Genomic DNA, 20,814 nt, shown 5'->3' on the forward strand with positions numbered 1-20,814 from the left:
CCCGCCTGCCCCAATCTCCGGGGGGTCTCCGCCCTCCAAGCTTTTCCTGTCCTTGCCCTCGCAGACATGACTTCACCCTCCTATCAGCAGCAGCCCAGCCCTGAGAGGAGAACAGTGGACATTCTTCACGGCTCTGCCAGGACAGGGCTGGAACTCGGGTCTCCCGGGGCCCAAGTGAGGCTGATTCAGATGCATTATTAGTTATTAGTATTATTCTAATAATAATTATTCTTCTCATGGAGGTACTTGGGATTGAACCCAGGGCCTTATGCATGCAAGGCATGTCACTGAGCTATATCCTCCGCCCCCATTATTGTAATTATTGATGGAGTTGGATGAATGGCTTATTTCACCTTGTAAAACAAGAAGTGTGTTATGAGCAATCTGCTCCCATAGCCTGAGGGCAATAGTATTTCTGGTTTGCCCTCTCACCTGTCCATCCATCCCCTTCTTTCCAGAAAAGTTTTACAGGGGGGTTCCGCCAATTCCCCTCCTACAGGCAACCTGATCAGGGGCTGCACCTGTGGTGGGAGTAGGGCACAGAGCGCAGAAACATGTCCAGCACAAGCTGCTTGTGCCCTCAGCCAGCACTCCAGATATCAAACTTCCCACCCACTGCGCAGAGAGCAGGCAGGAGAGGGGGATAAAGACCTGAGGGCAGCCCCAAGGGCAGCCCCAGGCACACAGCCGGCCCCCTCCCTCCATCCCTGCCCAGCCCAGACCCTGTGGTAGGTGAGGAAGATGGGTGTCCCAGTGTCCCAGCATCAACTTTGCCATTTACGATACGAAGGCATCAGGTCTCAGGAAACAGGGAGGAGGGTGGAGATGAGGACCAGAGATTGCTGTGAGGTTCCTCCCTGGCCCTTGGCCACGGGGAGGAGGGAGGCCAGCGCAGGTAGTGGGGGAGCTGGCCCTGTGTTGGGACTAGCGCTGGTTCCTCCTCTGGTGGGAGAGGGATGGGGGGCTGCCTTCCCCCACCGACACCCTGACCAGGTGTCCCGCGGGGCTGTCACTGTGGCTCTGTTGTCACCCTCCCTCGGCCCTATAGGCCCCTCAGCTGCTCCTCTCTGTCCTTCCAGCACTGGAAGGATGGGGACATTGCCGGGGGTAGGGAGGGTCACAGGCAGAAGCACTCAGGGTTTCGGGTCTCCACTCCCTTGCTGCGGGAAACAGCTGAGTTCTCCGGCCATTTGTGGGAAGACTTCAGGCTGTCAAAAGCCAAACCCCAGCTAAGATTCGCTCCAACCCACATTTGTGTGGGAGGAGGGGCTTGGAGCAGAGCCCCCAGCATGGCCATCGACCTTTCTTGCCCCGTCCCCCTCTAATCTTGTGCCTGGGTGGTCCCTGGGCCTGCGGCAGGATGGGAGGGGCAGGATAGATAGAGACCTCCGCTTTAAGCGGGGCGTGTGCGTTTTCACAGGGATGTGAGAACCAGGACACTTTTCCCTGGGGCTGACTCTGCCCTATAAAACTTAAACAGATCAACCTTGCAGATGGTATCACAGTTCCTACCAGCCACAACCTCTTTACCTTAGCTCTACCTGCCGGCTAGAGTGCACCTCATAGCCCATCCCCTGGTGGGAACCCTCCTCTCCTAGCCACCTTCATCCCTTACCTGTCCCCACCCCTCCTGGTACCCCTGTCCACTGTCCTCCCCAGCTTCACCTCCTCCACTCCCCTCAGAGACTTTATTTGTTACTCCTGGAACCACAGCACCGCAGTAATCCATTAGCGAACACTTGCACAGTATGTGGCCGTACTGCTTCTGCGGGTTCAAAGCGCTCCGTATGCACGGGCTCATTTAGCGGTCCCAGGAACTCTTTGAAGGAAGGATTGTTATTATCCTCACTTTGCAAATGAGGAGTCAGATACACTGGACAACAGAAACGAGGAGGCAGAGAGACCCACAAAGCAGACACTTGGGAACAGCTGTCCTTGTCAAAAGGTTAAAGCACTGTTCTTTTTATTTTTTTTAATTACAGAGTAATGTGTGCAGCAGACCTCCCTGACCTTTGCCCTCTTCACCCCTAATCCCCAAGAGCTAAAGCCACAAAGACCCAGCCTACCCCAGCTCCCCAACCCCAGGAGTCAGCAGCAGGAGGGAAGACATGAAACAGACCAGGTGAGGCTCCTTGGTCCCCATCTCTGTTCCTCTAGCCTCCTTTTCCTCACTGCTCTGCCTCTCATTCACCCCCATTTTTCTTCATCTTTCTTGGAGAGAGCATGCAGTCACTCGCAGGCACTGGCTTTCCGGGTGCTGGGGACGTGTTCTGACCTCCTGAGAAGGGACAGCTTTGCACAACTGGGCTGAGAGCCCCCATCCCAGAACTGACACCTGAGTCTTCTCGCTGACCCCCTCCATCCTGCTACCATCCCGCTCCCTCTGCCTCCCAGGACCAAACCAAACTCCACTCAGGTGGCTAGTGCATGAGTCCCATGCTGTTCAAGGTTCTTGGCTGCTAGGATTATCCCTGGAATGTGACCTCATCCTCTGCCCTGGGAGAAGGTACAGAAAGCCTCAGACATGGCTGAAGAGGGAATGAGAGAGAACAGCTGAGCTGAGGAAGGCTAGACAGGGAAGTGGTTGTAGGGAAGATGTTCGCCAGACCACTGGGAGGAGGTGAGGGGAGCCAAGTGTGGGATAAATAAGCATATGAAAAGGTGCTCCACATCATACGTTTTCAGGGACTTCCAAGTTAAAACAACAATGAGTTACTACTATGCATTTGCTAGAATGGCTAAAATCTGAAACACTGATAATACCAAATGCTGGTGAGGATGTGGAGCAACAGAAACAGCAATTCACGGTTGGTGCAAAAGCGAAATGGTATAGCCACTTTGGAAGACAGTTTGGTGGTTTCTCATAAAAGTAAATGTACTCTTAACATACAATCTAGCAACTGTGCTTCTTGGTACTTACCCAAATGAGTTGAAACTTATGTCCATACAAAAACCTGCACATGAATGTTTATAGCAGCTTTATTCATAATTGCCAAAACATGGGAAACAACCAAGATGTTCTTTGGTAAGTAAATGGACTGAGGTTCATCCAGACAATGGAATACTATTCAGCACTAAAAAGAAATGAACTATTAGGCTGTGAAAAGACATAGAGCAAGCTTAGGTACATATTACTAAATGAAAAAAACCAATCGGAAAAGGCTACATACTGTATGGTTTCAACCAAACAATATTCTTTTTTGTTTCTCTTTACCCCTTCAAAACCTTAAAAAAAAAAAAACCTTTATTGCAGTATGGTCTGGTTCCTGTACAGTAAACTACACATATTTCAGATGTACACTTTGATGAATTTTGATAGATGTATACACCAATGAAACCATTACCACAATCAAGATAGCTAACATTTCCATCACTCCCCAAGAGAAGCAATTTTCGAATTTCCAGTTTATCCTTTCCCACACCCTTTAACCCATGGTAACCATAAGTTTGTTCTCTATATCTGTGAGTCTGTTTTTCTTTTGTAGATAAGTTTGTGTCATTTTTTTTTTAGATTCCATATATAAGCAATATCATATGACATTTTTCTTCCTCTTTCTGGCTTACTTCACTTAGAATGATGATCTCCAGGTCCATCCATGTTGCTACAAATGGCATTATTTCATTCTTTTTTATGGCTGAATAGTATTCCATTGTATATATACAGCACATCTTTATCCAGTCATCTGTCGATGGAAGCAAACAACATTCTTGAAAAGGCAAAAGTATGGAGACAATAAAAGGATCAGTTGTTGGTGGGGGTTGGGGACAGAAAGCAGTAATCTAGGTGAGATAGTGATGGTGACAGAGAGGGGTGAAAGGCATTGATGTGACAAGTCTTTTGGAGATAAAGCTGTCTGGATTTGCTGATGAATTAGATGTAAGGGTAAGAGCAAGAGAGGAATTATGAACAACAGCTAGATTTTTGGCTCGTCAAGTAAATAGAGAAAAGTAGTAGTATTACATAAAATAGGAAAGAATGAGGGAGGCTGAAGGAAAAGCTCTTTTGGTGGAGAGGTTGACGTGTGTGTGTGTGTGTGTGTGTGTGTGTGTGTGTGTGTGTGTGTGTGAAATGATTGTGAAAAGAGTTCTGTTTTGGATACGATAAGTTTGAAGCATCTCTTCCTAAGCGGAGATGTCAGGTAGGTAGTTAGACAATGTGAGTCTGGAGCTTAGAGGTCAGAGTTGATATTTAAAGCCACATTACCAGATTGTAAACCATTGATGAGGGTATTTAACTTTAACCTAGTCACATTTTTTCCTAATGGCTTTCCAAACGTTTCACAATATAATGATATCTTGGCTTCTCCTTTACTGTTCTCCAATATTTTTTACGTATTATTTTTCCTCTTCTTCCTTCTATTCTTCTCTATCTTCCTCCTCTTTTTTCTTCTCATCTTTTTGCATTAGCTACAACTTGCAAAACAAAGTTAAATGTCAAACAAAGCATTGACAGCAGAATCTCCATTTCTAATTTTAATAGGAATTCTTCTTTGTATTTGGCTGTTAGGTATGGTGTTAGCTGTTCTTTTGAAATAATAATTTTCATCAATTAAGGAGATATCCTTCCATTATTAATTTTTGAATCTACCTTTTGAATGTCTATTAAAAATGGTCATATATCTTTCTTAGTGGGCCTATTGATCTATAATTTAATGAATTTAAATTTTTACTGAAAAAACATATTATACATTCAAAGAGTACATTAAAGTATAAGTGAAAAAAGAAAAAAGTGTATATATTATTTTAAAAAAATAATGAAATGAACACTCATGTATCCACCACATAGGGTTAAGAAATAGAACATGACCAGCATCTTAGAAGCTCCCTGAGTTCCCCTCCTCTGGTCGTAACCACTCCCTCCTGGCCTCCCCTCTCCCAGGGAACAAATCTCTTGACTTTTAGGTTAATCCTTCCCTTGCTTTTGTTTATGGTTTCACTGCATCTGTGTATATTCCTAAACAGGGCTGAGAAGCAAGCATAATCCTAACTATGAAAGGAAAGGACAATCTTGCACTAGGTGAAGACTCATCTGGGAGAAGAGATGCTGCACAGAACTTCTGGGTCTTGGTGTGGCTTTGGCTTCCAAGAGAGAGTTTACAAGAACCTTTTCTGGGACCAACAGTGAGCAAGGTCATGAGGGAGTCCTGGGAAGCACAGAGCTCATGTAGTGGGAGCTGTAGTGTCACCCAGACCTTGGACATGTGGATGGAATATGGTCAGTGGCAGTGGGCTGCTCTGTGAGCTCTGCTTCTGAGCTCACTCCCATCCCCTCTCAGGAGCAGGTCATAGTGGGACACTTCCATGGCAGGCAGCAGGCATGGAAGGGTGAACAGTAGCCTCACTGCACTTGGCCAAGACAAGGCAAGTACAAATAAGAAGTGGGGCAGGGGTGGAGTCACGATGGGGGCATAAAGAGACTCACAGCTCATCCTCTCCCACAAATACACCAAGAATTACATCTACAAACCCACTGAATCACACAGAACACCTACTAAACTCTGGCAGAATGTCTCTCATTTCAAAATACTGGAGGATTCTCACAAAATCAGATAAACAACAAGTTTATACTGTATAGCACAGGGACCCATATTCAATATCTAGTAACCTATGGTGAAGAATATGAGAACGAATGTATGTATGTTCTTATGTGACTGAAGTATTGTGCTGTACACCAGAAATTGACACCACATTGTAAACTGACTGTACTTCAATAAAAATATATTTAAAAAAAACAAATAAGAAGTGGGGCAGGCTCACTCAAACATTCTGACTTGAGGTTCCGAAGATGGTACACTGGCATCAAGGATCTTGGTGATGACAGCTGTCAACGTGTCATCGCCTGAGTCAGTCACACTTCTCCAATCAGAACCTGTGTCCCTCTACATGTGGTGCACAGCTGACACCCTGGGATCCCCCTTCGTCATCTTCCAAGGAGCCCCCTTTGTCTCTCACCCATGGTGGATCTCCTGTGTCCAGTATCCCACATTTTCTGCTTTCTTGCTTTTACTTTCTGGTTTTGGGGGAGCACTTTTTCTAGTAGCTTTTCCAGAAAATGGACATGAAAGATAAACTTTTTGGAATCTTCTATGTCTGAAAGTCTATATATTCTCTTTTTACCTGATTGATACCTTGAATGGATACAAATTCAAGATTGAAAGAAAAGTTTCTTCAGAATTTTGGAAGCCTTGCTTTTAACTTCTAGTGATCCTATTTAGAAATCCAAAGATTTTCTGATATCTAATCATTTGTACATTACCTTTTTTTCTTTCTGGAAGTTTCTAGGCCCTTCTCTTTTTATTTTATTTATTTTTTAAACACATTTATTGTGGTATGGTTCCTGTACAATAAACTACACATATTTCAGATGTACAATTTGATGCATTTTGATAGATGTATATACACCAATGAAACCACTACCACAATCAAGATAGCTAACATTTCCTTCACTTCCCAAGAGATGTAATTTTTGAATTCCCAATTTATCCCTTCCTACTCCCTTTGCCCCCTGGTAACCGTATGTTTGTTTTCTATGCTAGACCCTTCTCTTTAATTTGCCTGAATGTGGGTTTCTTCTAATCCACCCCACCCTTACGAACTGGCAACTCATAACTCATATCCTTTTGTTCTAGAAAATTTCTTCAGATTAGTTCACTGATGATTTCCTCCTTTTCATTTTTCTGTTTTTCTTCTTTTCAGAACTCTTATTATTTCAACATTAACTCCTGAAATTGTTCTTAAATGTTCTAATTTTTTTCCTGTATTTTCTCTCTCTTTATATATTTGCTTTACTTTCTAGGAAGATTTAATCAACTTTATCTGCTTATCTTTCTATTGATGTTTTTGTTTTTGCTGTCATGATTTTATTTTTCAAGACATAATTGTTGCTGTTGGTATTCTCTGGATGTTACTTTGTATAGCATCTTGTTCTTGTTTCATGGATACAGTATCTTCTCTTATCTCTCTAAAGATATTAACCATGGTCTTTTTGACACTTTCTTCTAACCTGTTTCCTCCAAGTTACTTTTTCTGGTTGTTTGTTTTGTTGCTCTCTTCTTCACTGGAAAATTTCCTGGATTTCTGGTAATCCTTGGCCATGATTAAGGCTGTAGGAGTGGGAGAGGCTAGTCAGAAACCTAGAGCTTGGAGGCTGGGTTTGCCACTGAGTCTAGCTGGGCTGTTTCGTACATCAATATCTTTAGGTCCTTCTTCTTGGGCTGGTGAAATACCCCAGAGCAGTATCTTCCAGTGTCCTGCATAAGTCCTGCTCCCAGCACCTGGGGAGTCTGATGGTGGCAGAAAGCTCAGCATCTCTGCATTTAGTATTCCATATGACATGGTCATGTAATCCCCTTGTTTTCAGTATTTTCAGCATGGTATCTCCATTCACAACTGTGCCTGAAGCTTCTCCAATCCAGATACACTCTGCTTTACCTTCTTCAGAGGAAAGTCCCCCAGACTCTGGCTAGGATAGGGGAGGGACTGTTGCCTAGTGGCTTGGGGGGGGGGGGAGAGAGAGAGAGAGAGAGAGAGAGAGAGAGGGAGAGAGATATGGAGGGGTCTAACCCCTTGTCACTATGGTCCTTATCTTAGCAACCTCTTCCACCTTTCACCTCCGGGAATCCAGAGGTACCTTAGATTCCCAATTTCTATGCCTTTTGAGTTCCTTGTAATGTAGACCAGTTTGGCTCTCAATTTTCCCTACTGCCAGTTGAGATGTCTTTTTCCTTGGGGCTGATAAGTCAGTAACCACGTGACTGTCTGCCATTCTGCTTCAAAAATTTTCCCTTTTCTCTTCATTTATCGGTTTACTGCCTGATCTAAAAATCTCGTCATTGAAATTTTAGTGGCGTTTTGGGAGGAAGTGAAATTAGATGCACACATTCAATTACCATCTTAATCCGGAACCCTAACTTCCCTTTTTAATATATTTTAAAAAAATATAATTCCTGGGAATAACCCCACTTGGTCATGGAAGATTGTTGTTTTAATGTTCTGGGGTATGTTTATTTCTGTCTTTCCATTTAGAAGTCTTTAAGTGAGCATGATTAGCAGGAAATGAGTCTTTCTATGAGGAGGATTCAAGGAAAATGTCTCTCATGGGATAATTTTTGTTAAGTATATGAGAGAACTCAGAGGCCGGATCCTTGTATGCAGCCTCTAGGCAGCCCCTAAAGGACTGGGTGGTTTCCCTATTAGAGAATGGACCCTACAGTGATCCCTGGGGGTGCATCCAGGGAACGCCCTTGGCAGTGTTTTGTTTAGGGACCCAGAATAAATCCGAGACTTCATCATTGATGTTCCCTGGGGAAGGGCTCATTTGGTGGCCTAATTTTATCTTACATCAATTGGGAGAATTCTGTGATGAGGAAGTGAGTCCTGGATGCCTTTCTGAAATGCAACCTATTGCCCATATGGGTCCCAGAATCATTCATTTGTTTGTCTCTCACTTGTCTTAAAATTCACCGAGCATGTGCCATGGGCCAAGTGCTATGCTAGATCTCCATACTTGAGACAGACCTGCCCTAGGTAACTTTTTAAGCACCCCCTTCCCAGTCTTGCACAGCAGTAAGGGAGAGAGGTCAGGGTAATATCCAAAGCTGTAACCCAGTGACAATCATTCTTCTCTCTCTGTGGCTTGTGATGAGGAATAAGTGAGGAGATGCCTAAAGTAACCAGCATGGTGCTTGGTGCACAGGATGATGTCTGGGTTTTGAGGGACAGCCTTATGTGATGTGGGTGAGCCTCTTGTGTTTTATGTTCCCCTGTTACTTCCAAATAGTAACAGTTGGGGAGGAACACTTGAAGGGATTTAGAGACACAAGAGCATAAATGAGCCAGTACTGCTGAAATCAGTCACTGAGATAGCATAACAGGGTCCACGAAGTATCCACAGTGACTGCTGTGTTCTCTTGTCATCTTCAACACAGGTCTGGGTGCTCTTTTATTCCTGGGCTGCACACTCTTTCTTTGACTTCTCTGTTCTCCTCTTGCCCCGTATTGGAAACAAATTGTAAGCCACCTTTCACAAGTTGCTTAGCTCAGCATTCTTTCTGAAAGACATTTCTGAAATGCTAAGTATTTTTGAGAGATCGAATTCAAGAAAAACACACAAACAAACAAACGTTACACACGGATTGCCATTTGACAGTTCACCTCTGAAGTATTGGAGGCACTTCCAATTGTTGAAAGCCATCAGGTGATGGAGAGGGCAGCGGAGAGACTGGGTTCAGTTTGCCAAGCTGAGTAATAAATTCGGTTTTTTTCCTGGGCCTTAATTTACCTGTCTGTGAAATGGGAACACCCAGAAGGTTGTGGCGAGGAGTAATGAAATAAAGGGCGTAGAAGTGCCTATTACACTTTCCACTCACGGTTTAATAAATGTAGCGGTTCTGCCCGGGGTGCCGTCCTGGGCAGGCTGCCGGGTGTGTGCGCGCGCGCGTGTGAACACGCGTGTGCGCGTGCGGTGCTCTGGCCCGCGGTGTGTTTCCCGGGGAGGGCGTGGAGTGAGTATGTGTGTGATGGGCCGCCCTGGGAGCGTGCGGCTGTCGGCGCCAGGCTGAGCCCCCCGCGGCTGGTCGGCAGCGCCGGGTGAATAAGCGCGCGTGCGGACGCGGGCACAGAGGCCGCGGCGGCTCGGGGCTGCGGTGCGCGCCCGCCTGCCGGCTGGGTAGGGGGCGGACCGCGGGCCGCCGGCCGGGGGAGGAGGAGGGGAGAGGGCGGGCGGCCGGGGCGGGCGCGCGGGAGGCGGGGAGGACCGGCGGGCGGGAGGTCAGAGCGGGGCTGCCGCGGAGCGCGGCGCGGGTGGCTCTGCCGGGGATAGAGGCTCGCAGCCGGGAGGCGGCGCCGCGGGAGGGGGCGCGGAGCACGAGCCGGGCCGGGCCGGGCAACCCGCCGGGGGCCAGCGCTGCGGGCCGGGGCCGGGCCGCGCCAGATCCGGGACCGCGCGACGGCGAAGCCACGGTGGCCGGGACGAGCCGAGGGGGCGTCGGGCGCGGAGAGCACCGGCCAGACACGGCGGAGCGTTGCCCAGCGGGGCGCCTGGGCCGCCGCGATCGCCCCTTCTCGGGGGACTTGGCTGAGGAGACCCGCCTGCGGGAGGAAGCCAGAGGAGCAGGTCGGCCGTCAGGGCACGGGTAGCGGGAGGGGTGTGTGTGTGTGTGTGTGAGTGCGCGCGCGGTGAGCGCGCCTGCCTGCAGGGGTGGATGGGTGTGTAGGAATGTGCATGTGTGTTGGGGGTGTGTGTGTGTGACGGTGTGTGATATGTGTCTGTAAGGAGCGTGTGAATGTGGTGTAGGGGGGTGTGTGCCTGTGTGTGTCTATATGTTGTGTGTGTGGGTAAGTGTGTGCATGTGTGTGTGTCTTGTGTACACACACATGTGTATGTGACAGGGGAGGCTGGGAGCTCACAGAGCTTGGGTCTGAACCCATGTAAGAGGGAGGGGAGCTCAGCAGGATGAATTGAGTATGTGTCTGCACTTACATGCAGGGGTGTGTGAAGGGTGAGTAGATGAGTGTGTGTCACGGGTGCTAAATGTGGCTGTGTGTGTGATGTAAGGGTGCTAGGTGCACGTGTGTCCCTGGCTTCCCCTACCAGATGTGTGTTTGCGGGTTTTGTGGGGGGGAGGTTAGGAGTCTACTGCAGCAGCCTCTTGTCCAGTTCGCCTGCCTGGCCATCTTCCCCGGAAGCTAGAGGTGGCCAGGCTGCCCCTCCCCCCAAATACTTCTAGGGTTAGGGGATGGGGAGCAGGCCAAGCCCCAGGAAGGAGGGGAAAGGCTGAAGGAACAGAGCTGCCAGACCAAGGCACCCTGCTTTCCAGGGCTGCCTTCTCCATCTCTGCCAGATCACTCAGCCCTGTGCTTTATCCCAGTGCTCCGGGGGTCTGAGTGAGTGGGCCGGCCTCTCAGAGTGGGGCTGGAGCTGGTGTGGGACTCATCCAACTTGTTCACAGTTGTATTACTGGAGGGTGGTTGGCACACAGTAGGCCTCAACAAATATTTGAGGGTGGAAGGGAGGATAGAGAGGAGAGAGGGAGGAAAGGAATCTGAGTCTGTGAGTCAAGTCCACCCCCTTGGTTATCAGTCAAGGATGGGGGCAGCTGGATGCAGTCAGACCCCTGTCTCCAGATTAAGCAGGTGGGGGTGGCAGGGGCTTAAGGAGGCGCCTTGGCTGGAAGAGAAGGGAAACTGCAGGGGAGAGATTTGTGCTACAGCCTGAAAGTACAGGAAGGAGCTGGCAACTCTCCTTGAGCAGGACCGTTTGTGTCCTGCCTCCACCACTCTCTTCTCTGGGATCAGAAGCCTCTCTCTGGGGCATCAGATCCCAGGCAGCCAGCACTCATAGCTGGCCCTCTCCTCTCTCCAGGACCTTCGTGATCAAAAGTGCTGAAGAACTGAGCCCCTGGCCCACCCAGGCCACCAGGGGCCAGGAGGGGCCATGGCAGGGTATGGCTGTCTGGGGCTGGGGCTGTTCTGCTGGGTCCTGCTTGCAGTTCCCGTGGGCCCCCAGCCTGCCTCCTCTGTCCCAGGTGCCCATCTCACCACTCTGACCCCACCACCTCAGAGTGAGGCCTCTATGCTGTCTCTAAACCTGGGACTTAACTTCAAATTCCACCTTCGGGGACCTGCTGCTGCTTGGGGGAGCCCTGTCACAGAGACCCAGGCACTTTCTCCCGGACCGAGCCGGGAGCCAGAGGAAGAGGTGGACAGTGGACTGAGGACTGACCCCTTTTGGGAACTGCTGGTGGGCTCTCTTAGCAACTCCCCCCCAGAGTGGGGCTCTGCTGAAGGCAGCTCTACCCCCTGGGCCTCCTCCCTGCCTCTGGAGTCCACATCCCTCCTCTCTGGACCCACTGACCGGCCCACTGCTCCCTATCAGCCCAGGATGGGCACTGTGACCTGGGATACTGCTCTGACAGCTATAGCACCTCCATCCAGTGCTCCCAGACTCCACCAGAGCGAGCTGGAGCTGAAGTTTGACATGGCGCTGAGAGCAGGTGCAGCCCCCACGCTCGGGCATCGAACGCTGCCCCTGCTGCCCAGCCTGCGGGCCAGCCTGGCAGAGATTGCTGGGCGCCTGGGACCCTTTGGTGAGTACCCACCCCATCCCAAGGAGAACCCATGCTGGGCAGTCTGGCAGGTAGGACGGAGCTTCAGCCTGGCTCCTTTTGCAGGGTTCTTTGGCACTACCCTGTCCCCTCTCCGGAACTTATCAGGCCCAAGCACCCCAAGCCCAATTACATCCCCAAGCTCTGCCTCCAGAGTTTCGGATTCTCCAGGTGAGTGTTTATTTCACTGCAACAAACATTTATGGAACACCTCTATGTGCCTGGTGCTGTGCTAGGGGCCTAACCAGCATCTCCCTTTCCCCCGTGACCCAAGGGTGGCTTGCACTGCTTCTCCCAGGCTCTGGGACACTAGTGACTGCTCCCATGGAGAAATGCCCTCTTTGCCATACTGAGTCTGGTTTGATCCTTGTAGCTTTGCTTCTGGAGTGTATGTGGCTACAATTCCGGGGACAGTGGTTCCCTTAGGTCAAGCTCTGGGAAAGGATAGGGTTTTCTCCAAAGCCCCAGAGGCCAAGGCTGGCTGATAGCTTGGTACTCGAGTCCTATGTGCTCCATTTGCAGGGTTCTTTGGCACCACTCTGTCCCCGCCCCCATCCCCCCTGGAGAGAAAGCCCCCAAGTCCAAGGCCACTGGACGCAGCTGCTTCCCTAAGCCCTGCCTCAACTGCAACAGCCTCTCTAGGTAAGTGTCCAATTTATTTGAACTTAACAGTTATTTATTGAGCACTTTCTACATGCTAGCCACTCATGGGCATTCTGGGATCCTCCTATTTCATTGCCGTCATAATCATGATCACCATTCTCTTCATCATTACCATGGAGATATGTACTAATGGTCTGAGAACAAGTGTTGCTGGGCACGGTCCCACACAGAGTTAAGTAATGGTCCTCTGGAGTTTTGCAATCATAGGCAGAGCAGGATGTAGACAGATGTATCAGGGGCAAACAGACACAGGAACTCCTTCATGATTTCCACAGCCTCAGCACTAACCCCACCCTGCGCTCCAGTCTGCCTGGCCTGCCTCCCCACCCTCCCACTCCAACCTTGGGGCTCTCTGCTTTGCCATCTGATCTGACGTGACATGCTGTCAGATATGGACAGAGCTGGGCTCCTCATTGGGAAGACGTTGAAGAGGAGACCTTGAGCAGACAGACGCCATCTTTGTTCAAGGGAGCCTTTCAGAACATGCACAGAGACAAGCGGGTGGTGCGGAGGAAAGATCAAGGGCTCTAGAATCTTGAGACTTGACTTTGAATCCCAATCCACTGGTGACCTTGGACAGGTTATTTAACTTCTCTGAGCCTAAATTTTCTCATATATCTAGGGTTTAAGAATAGTGCCTGTTTTATTATTGTAAAGCTTCCAGATAATGTAAGCTCCTGGCATGAGGCTGGGCACAAGGCATTGTCTCATTAAATAGTAGCTGTTAACCTTGCTTCTTCCCCCACTGAGTCCCAAATACATGTCCAGACCCCACCTCTCAGACACTGCAACCCTAGCTCCACAAATGTGATGGGACAACATGTAATCCACAAGGCAGGGGGCACACTGCTCTGGCAGAGGTTCTGGCAGGTGAGGCCAAGGGAGCCATGCAAAGGGTTAACTGGGCCTGGAAATCCTCTCAGCCTCCTCACATTAGGAACTGGCTTAGCAGTGGAAACCACTGGTCCCTGAGTTTCTCCCAGCTCCAGCCTTAACACCTGACTGTCCCTCACTCCTGAGCGGTCACAGTATTCCCAGGCATGTGGAAGACCAGCCCGCCATCCCCTCCCCATCCAGGCAGTGGCAGGCTCTGTGGCCGCAGGGGAAAGATGCTGCCTGGCGGTCTGTCAGCCTTGGTGACAGCGCTGGCCAGGCAGGTTTAATGAGTCTGGACAGTATCAGAGGCAGCCAAGCCAGTTGGTGGCCCCACCCTCCTTCCCCCTCCTCACCATGGCTACAGGAACCCAGCCTCTTCCTGGCTGTTCCTCTTGGATAAACCCAGGAGAGCCTCAGACCTCCTGGAGAGAAGGCCAAAAGCCTTGTTTGCACCAGCACCCCGTGTGGGGAGTAGTGTGGCAAGTAGAGGATAAAGGGGGTCTCTCTGTGTATTCTCTAGGAACTTCCTAAGCTGGATGCAGTTAACCTTTTACCATAGGGCTTCTCTTTTTTACATTAGGTTCCTTTCACCTTGGACAGAGCTTGCGTTCACCCAGTGCACACTGGGACAGTTGTGCAGGTCGTTAACATATTGAAAGACTTTCATATCAGTTGATGAGTATCCACTGCCCTTATCCCCCTGAGCACCCCTCCACTCCCTGACCACCTGACTGGCAGCTGTTCTGATTGGCTAAAAATGGTGGTTAAATATTTTGAATGTCACCCTTAAAGAGTATCAGTCCTCTGTGATCCTGTAGGTGGGGGTGGGGAGACAGTTGGGGCCAGGCCACTGAGCAGGCTGCAGCTTCCGGCATCCAGAGGAGAGAGTGATTCTCCAGCCCTTTGATCTGGGCAGCTAGTGGATAATCAGGTCTGACTTTTCCATATATCCACCCAGGGCCTCTTCCCAACTCCTCCCCAATCAGCTCCAGCCTCACCAGTTACTCACATGGACATCTCATCTCCTCCCTCGCACCTGAGGTCAACAGGGACCACAGGGCCAGAGTGGGACCACTTTGTAAGGGAGGCCTGCTCAGGAGAGGGATCCTAGGAACTCACTATCTTCTACGGGAAACTGAGGGCCCCCACTGAGGAAGCCTTGAATAGAGAGACAGAGGATGAGCTCAAGGGGACTCTTCAAAGGCAGAAGCTGGGACTTCTTTTTGCCTGACCTGACCCACACCAACCTAGTGCAGGGCACACCGGGCCAGCCCTGCCCCCAGGGAGCAGTGCTCCTAGGCCAGAACTCTTTCTGCTGACACTTGAGTTGGGGTTGTACTTTGCCTATTTTTTGGTTTTTATTCTTCTGTCTTCTCAGGAATGTTGACATTTACTCTTGTTGCCATAATGCTTTGGGGCAGAGGTGAAAGATGGGGTTTCCTATGGCCATTGAGTGACGAGTGGAGCTGGAAGAGGGTTGGTTGGAGCAGACCTCTGAGAGCTGTACTTGTCTGTACAGTGAGTAGTGGGGAGGTATGAGGGGCCACAGGCTGACACAGGCTGTGGGCTCCTGGCCAAGGTCTTCCTGCCTCTCTGCAGAGCCCACTAAAACCAAAGAAAGACCAAGGAGAATCATTCATCTTGCAGAAGTGGGTTGAGCAAGGGCATCTGAGGGGACCAAACTATGAGGGGTGAGGGAGGGTGTGTGTGTGTATCTGATTCCATTCATGTCAGACTGACCCCAGCCCCCACCCACAACAGCAAGCCATTCCCACCTGAATGATTCCTCATTTAATTCACCGCTTTGTCTTCAGTAAGTGTTCAGGGATGGTCAGTCCATCCAAATGGTGTTCTTTAAACAAGGTTCACAGAGGGAGACAATGCATTGATGTTCACTCATTTGACTAATTGTTGACTTTCTAAGCAAGTTTAGGTTGCGCTAAGGGACAACGGCCTTGTGTTAGTTAAGTCAAGAATTAGTTTGAGGCCAGAAATGGTCACACACACAAATACACACTGATGATTGATGAGTGATAAACATTAGCCCATAACGATGATAATAACAACAGTCATATATTGGAAGTTTATTACGCACCAGGCACTCCAAAGGGCTTTCCACACATCAGCTATGTATCCTCGTAACAGCCCTATGCAGTCAGTGCTCTTCCCTATTTCACACTGGAGGAATGTGATGGGACAGGAACCAGAGAACATGCTGCCATTTGCAGTAGTCAGCGAGCTATATATATGTAATTTTTTGGCAGCACCCTCTCTGCCCTCCCCAGTTGCCCAGTTCTACCTTCCCCACCCCTCTCTCCAGAGCTGCTTTCTGGCCCTCTCACTCCTTTCCGTTGTTCTCAGGACTGCTCTGTTTTGCATGTGCCCAACACTAGCTGGCACTGCCTGGGGTAGGGTGGTGCTCCTGGGGTCTTCCCCTTTTGTCCAGCTGAGACATGGCTGGACTTGGCCAGGCAGTTGGGGCAAGAATCTGGTTGTCAGGAGACTCTCCCTGTCTCATTCTACATCTGGGATCCCCTTATCTTTCACTGCCGTCTTTTCCCCACCATCCTTGCCTGCGCTGCAGTTCTGTTGAGCCTGCTAGATGGGGTAGGGAGGTTCAGTCTGGCCATGAGGAAAATCCTTCAGTCTAATTCTTTCTCACTCCTCTCTTGCTCCAGGAGAGAAGAATTAGAGATCTTAGTCCCACACTCTTTTACTTGACTTTCCTTCCCAAGGGATGTGGGGAATATGTTAGAACACAGGATGGGGCTGGGAGCCTAAGTTAGCAAACCCCAGAGCACCTGAGGGGCTCACTTGCTAAGATGGCATTTTATCCCACTATGATCTCCCCAACTATTCCTTCCTGGGAGTTCCAGGGACTCCCAGGGGAGTCCATTTAATGTCACCTTCTGTAAAAGGGGGCTGAGAACCAAAAGGGTATATATATTAAGAGCCTCAGACCAATGGTTTTGTGGTTGCATCAGAATGGGGACCATGGCCATGGGTAGGGCGAGGGCTGAGGGTGTAGCAAGCAGGAAGACCAGTGAATAGGAAAGGCTGTGCTTTTTCAGGGTGCTAGGGGGATTGTGTGTGTGTGTGTGTGTGTGTGTGTGTGCACGTGTGCATACTGGCTTTTCCTGAAGAGACAGGGAGAAGGGGGAAGCAGTTGAAAAAAGGCAGGAGAAACTTCTTCTAGCACCAAGGTAGGAGTTGGGATTCAGGGGTGCAGAACAAGAGATAAGAAAACTAGTATTATGAAGAGGCTGATGGAAAAGAGCTCAGACTGGTGCTCAGATCTGAATTCGAGTTGCAGCTCTGCGAATTTGTAACCGTGGACAAATCACTTTGCCTCTCAGCAGTACCACAATTTCTTCATCTGGCAAATAGGAGGATTCATTTATTCAATGAATATCTGCTCAGTGCCAACTCTGTGTCAGGCACCACTTCAGGCATGGATATTCAGATGTAAGCAAAGCAAACAAAAATCCTCATTCTTCCAAAGCCTGGTGGGAGGATTGAACTAGAGGGGGCTTCTACACTTCCTTCCAGGTGTAAAATTCTGTGACCTCCTGAGAAAAACTCTTTTCAGTGGAATCACAGGGTAATGAACAAAGCAGAGAGCTGGGGGTGGGGTGGGGTGAGGGAATGAAGAGGGGTGCAGCTGGAAGAGTTTGATGGGAAAGGGAAAGATGAGGGGCTGGGAGGTCGTGAGTCTCCTGTTCAAGACAAGTCCTTCCTGGATGCTATGAGGACTCTCTGGCATACAGGCTGTGGGCTGTGGGGTGGGCATACGGAAGGCTGCACGACCGCCTCAGACAAACGTTCTTTGCCCACAGACTCCACCACCTCCACCTCTGGCCTGGATGACCCCTCTCCCGCCAGCCTTGGGAACCTTTCGGTGCAGCCAGAGTGTGGGCCAGGGTCCTGCAGCATCAGAGAACTGCCTGAACGCGAGGGGCAGCCTCCTGCGGCCCCGCTGCCCCTCTTCTTCCTGACCCTGGAGGCCGACTGGGCAGAGGCCAAGGCTCGCTGGGGGCTGGCCTGGGAGGCCCACGTGTACGGGGTAGGCGCGCTCTTCGGCCTGGTGGCCCTGCTGGCGCTGCTGGCACTGGCCCTCTTGCCTTGGCGCTGCCCGCCCGGCGCCCCCTGCCTGGCGCTGCTGGACCTGCTCCTGCTCTCGGCCGGGGCCACGCGGGCCTTCCCGCTCTTCTACGACGCCTACGGGCACCGCGATCGGCTGCCGGTTCTTGCCTGGCTGCTGCTGCAGGACCTCCCTCTGCCCTGCCTGGCCGCCGGCCTGGGCCTGGCCTGCCTACTGCTGGCTCGGCCGCGCCCGCCGCGGTGTCCTGCTGGCCTGGCCGCGTTGCTGCTCCTGGGGCTGGGGCTGGCGGCGGCCGCCGCCCTCGGAAGCGCGGCCCACCGCCCGCTGAGGGCCCTGCGGCTCGCCTCCCGCGGGCTGCACGCCTTCCTCGCCGCCCTCCTTTCCGGGCTCCTGCTGGCGCTCTCCTGCCTGGGGGGCCAGCGGCGGCGGGCCGGAGCGCCCCTAGGAGGGTCGGGCTTCAAGGGCGGCACTCCTCTCCCGCAGGCGCGCAGCCCCTTCGGCCCGCGCGAGTCCTGGCGGCGCGCAGCGCGCACGGCCCCTGTGGCGGGCACCTTCGGGCTGCTCAGCGGAGCCCTGCAGGGCTACGAGGTGCTGCACGCCCTGGGCTACGGCGGGCAACCCGGCCTGGAGGGGCCCTGGCCCTGGTGGGCCTTCCAGCTCGGCCTACGCCTGGGCGAGGTGGGCGTCGCGCTCCCGTTAGCGCTGCTGGGCCTCTACCCGGCGCTCTGCAGCCCCCGCGTGCCGCCGCGCTGCTGGGCCAAGCTCTTCCGCTTGTCCCCCGGCCACGCCGCCCCGCTGCTGCCCGGAGGCTGGGTCACCGGGCCCCCGGACAAGAAGCCCCTGGGGAGCGCCATCGAGCGTGGCGACGCGGAGCTGCTGCAGCTGTGCGCGCTGGCAGGGCCAGGCCCCGACCTCTTACTCCAGGGAGGCGGCTGCCGGGGCTTCGAAGGCGCAGCCGCCAACCCGGCCCCTTCCCCGGCCTCCTCCCCCTGCAGCGATTACACCGTGGACTTCCGCCCGCCCTCCCCCATCAACCTGCGGCGCAGCATCGAGGAGGCCCTCTGCAGCGAGGCCCTGCTGGCGCCCGGCCTCTTCCAGGGCCCTGCCTTCGGGGAAGCCCTGCCTGGGCTCGGCCTCTTTCGCACCATCTCGCTGGGAGCGCAGACCCGGGCCGGGCCCAATGGGAGGTCTGAGGAGGCCCCTGGCTCCCCCGTGCCCCCCGAGCTCCCCTCTCCCGGAGCCTGGCCCGCGGGCAGCAGCGCCTCATCAGGCTCGCTGTGCGGACTGTCGCGGGACAGCTCGTCCATGCTGCTTTGCTCCAGCCCGGACAGGCCGCCACGCTGTCCGCTGGTCTGCGTCCTCAGTCCCCCTCGGCCCTCAGGAAGCAGCCCTAGCCTCCCGGCCTCAGGATCCTACCAGGCCTTGTCCCCACCCTCCCGCGACTCCCCGGAGCCTGCTCCTGAGCTGCAGGCCGAAGAGGCCTTGCTACAGGAGCAATTCCTGGACGCCTGCCGACAGATTGACGAGCTGAGCGTGGGCAGCGACACCATAGACCTGTGAAGACGTGGCCCCCTGGCCGCCCCGACCATACGCCCCCTTCTGGCGCCTGTTCTGTCCGAGACCTGCACACTGTAACCCTTCCCCAATCCTGCCTGGCTCAGATACCTCTCCCGGCTTCCTTTCCCATCCAGGGGCCCCTGGATGGGTGGGTCAGCAGCCAGGCTCTGGTGATTGGGAACTAGTGCCACCTTCTCTGGAGCCCTGGGCGCTGATGCCCTCAGCTGCAATTCTAGGCTGGTAGGGGGTCCCACTTTCCTTGGCATTCACCAGCAATAAAGCTCCAAGGTGCTCCATTCCTGACCACCTCTTCCCACTCTGGTGCTGAGTGAGAGGGGCTGTCCTCAGAAGACCTCGGGACCAGCCTCAGTCCCCATCCCCACCTCTGCTATACCCAGGAATCCCATCCCTGCGCGAGTGAGACTCCGTGCCCTCCACATGATCCTTCCCCATAGAAGGGTCCATGGCCCATCTAGGAGACTCTACAGCAGTTGGGTGGGAGGTGAGCGCTTTCAGAGTTAATTTATCAATAAAATATTTTCAGAGGAGAAAGGTCTGCTCTTCTTGGAAAAACTTAGATGAGGCCGCAGCAGCAGATGTTTTGTCAAAACGAAAAGAAGCAGCGTTTGGGTGGGGTGGGTTCAACTCAGACCCCTGTGACCTTCACTCCTGACTGCAAGAGGTCTTGTCCTCTACATGACCCTTCCCTGTAGGAGGATCCATGGCCCATTTGGGCTGAATGAGGGTCCTGGGAGTAGCCCCTTGAAGACCCTGCTGACTCCCCAGGAAGTGGCTTTTCAGAGAAGGACCATGGCTCTGAGAGGTGAAACTCTATAGTTATTGGTGGAAATGTCTGCATTCCTAGGAACTGGGCTTCAGGTCCTGATGGACAACTGGCTAGGGACTAAATTAGTGATAAAGTCCTTCATGTAAATGTTGCTCTACATCTCAAAGGCTTGATCACCTTGAGCTGGAATCCCCAGCAATCTTCCTGCCATGTACCCAGAGGAATTCACAGAGGACTTTGGATTCACAGAGAAAACTACCCACTCCTTCTACCAACAGGGCCTCTTCAAGATTGGACTCACAGTCCTCTTCTCCTGCAGAACGTTCATCTCGCATAGGCACAAACCCTCCCTAGAGGAAGCCTGTATTCCCCAAACCCCAGCCCCATCCTACCCACTAAAGCAGAACTCACAGTGCAGAGACCCATGAATACATCCGGCCCCTAGACACTCTGTAATCCCTCCCTTGTCCAGAGAATTTGGCTCTGAGCTCTATAGTGTGTGTTTGTCATTTGCCTAAAGTGCAGTAAGTTCAGAGTGGCACTAAACAGCGTCCTAGATTAGGTTTAAAAATGCAGTTCTGGCAGTGTTTTGGCAGATGTCCTGCACATCACAGGGAGGCCTACAGGGGCACACATACTAGGCTTGAAGTGGAAAAACAGCAATAGGAATGGGTTTTCTTCCAACTCCACCCATCAGCTTGTGGGGATTTGAGAAGGGAGGCAAG

The 20,814-nt window shown here is 51.9% G+C and overlaps 1 protein-coding gene across 2 annotated transcripts; it reads left to right on the top strand.

The window, feature by feature from the left end:
* The first annotated feature begins 9,771 nt into the window (after positions 1–9,771).
* PRRT4 (proline rich transmembrane protein 4) lies at positions 9,772–19,850 on the top strand. Of its 2 annotated transcripts, XM_072965407.1 has the most exons (6): positions 9,772–9,897; positions 9,998–10,114; positions 11,363–12,086; positions 12,171–12,275; positions 12,627–12,746; positions 17,480–19,850. In XM_072965407.1, the coding sequence occupies exons 3-6, from the start codon at positions 11,435–11,437 to the stop codon at positions 19,303–19,305; spliced, it is 2,703 nt and encodes a 900-aa protein (XP_072821508.1). In that variant the 5' UTR covers positions 9,772–9,897; positions 9,998–10,114; positions 11,363–11,434; the 3' UTR covers positions 19,306–19,850. The 2 variants fall into 2 exon arrangements, with proteins under 2 accessions (XP_072821508.1, XP_072821509.1); XM_072965408.1 differs by lacking the exons at positions 9,772–9,897; positions 9,998–10,114 and having other exon boundaries at positions 11,435–12,086; positions 18,741–19,850.
* The last annotated feature ends 964 nt before the right edge of the window (positions 19,851–20,814 follow it).

Source organism: Vicugna pacos, chromosome 7 (genome assembly GCF_048564905.1).
Source record: "Vicugna pacos chromosome 7, VicPac4, whole genome shotgun sequence".
NCBI classification, from domain to species: Eukaryota; Metazoa; Chordata; class Mammalia; order Artiodactyla; family Camelidae; genus Vicugna; species Vicugna pacos.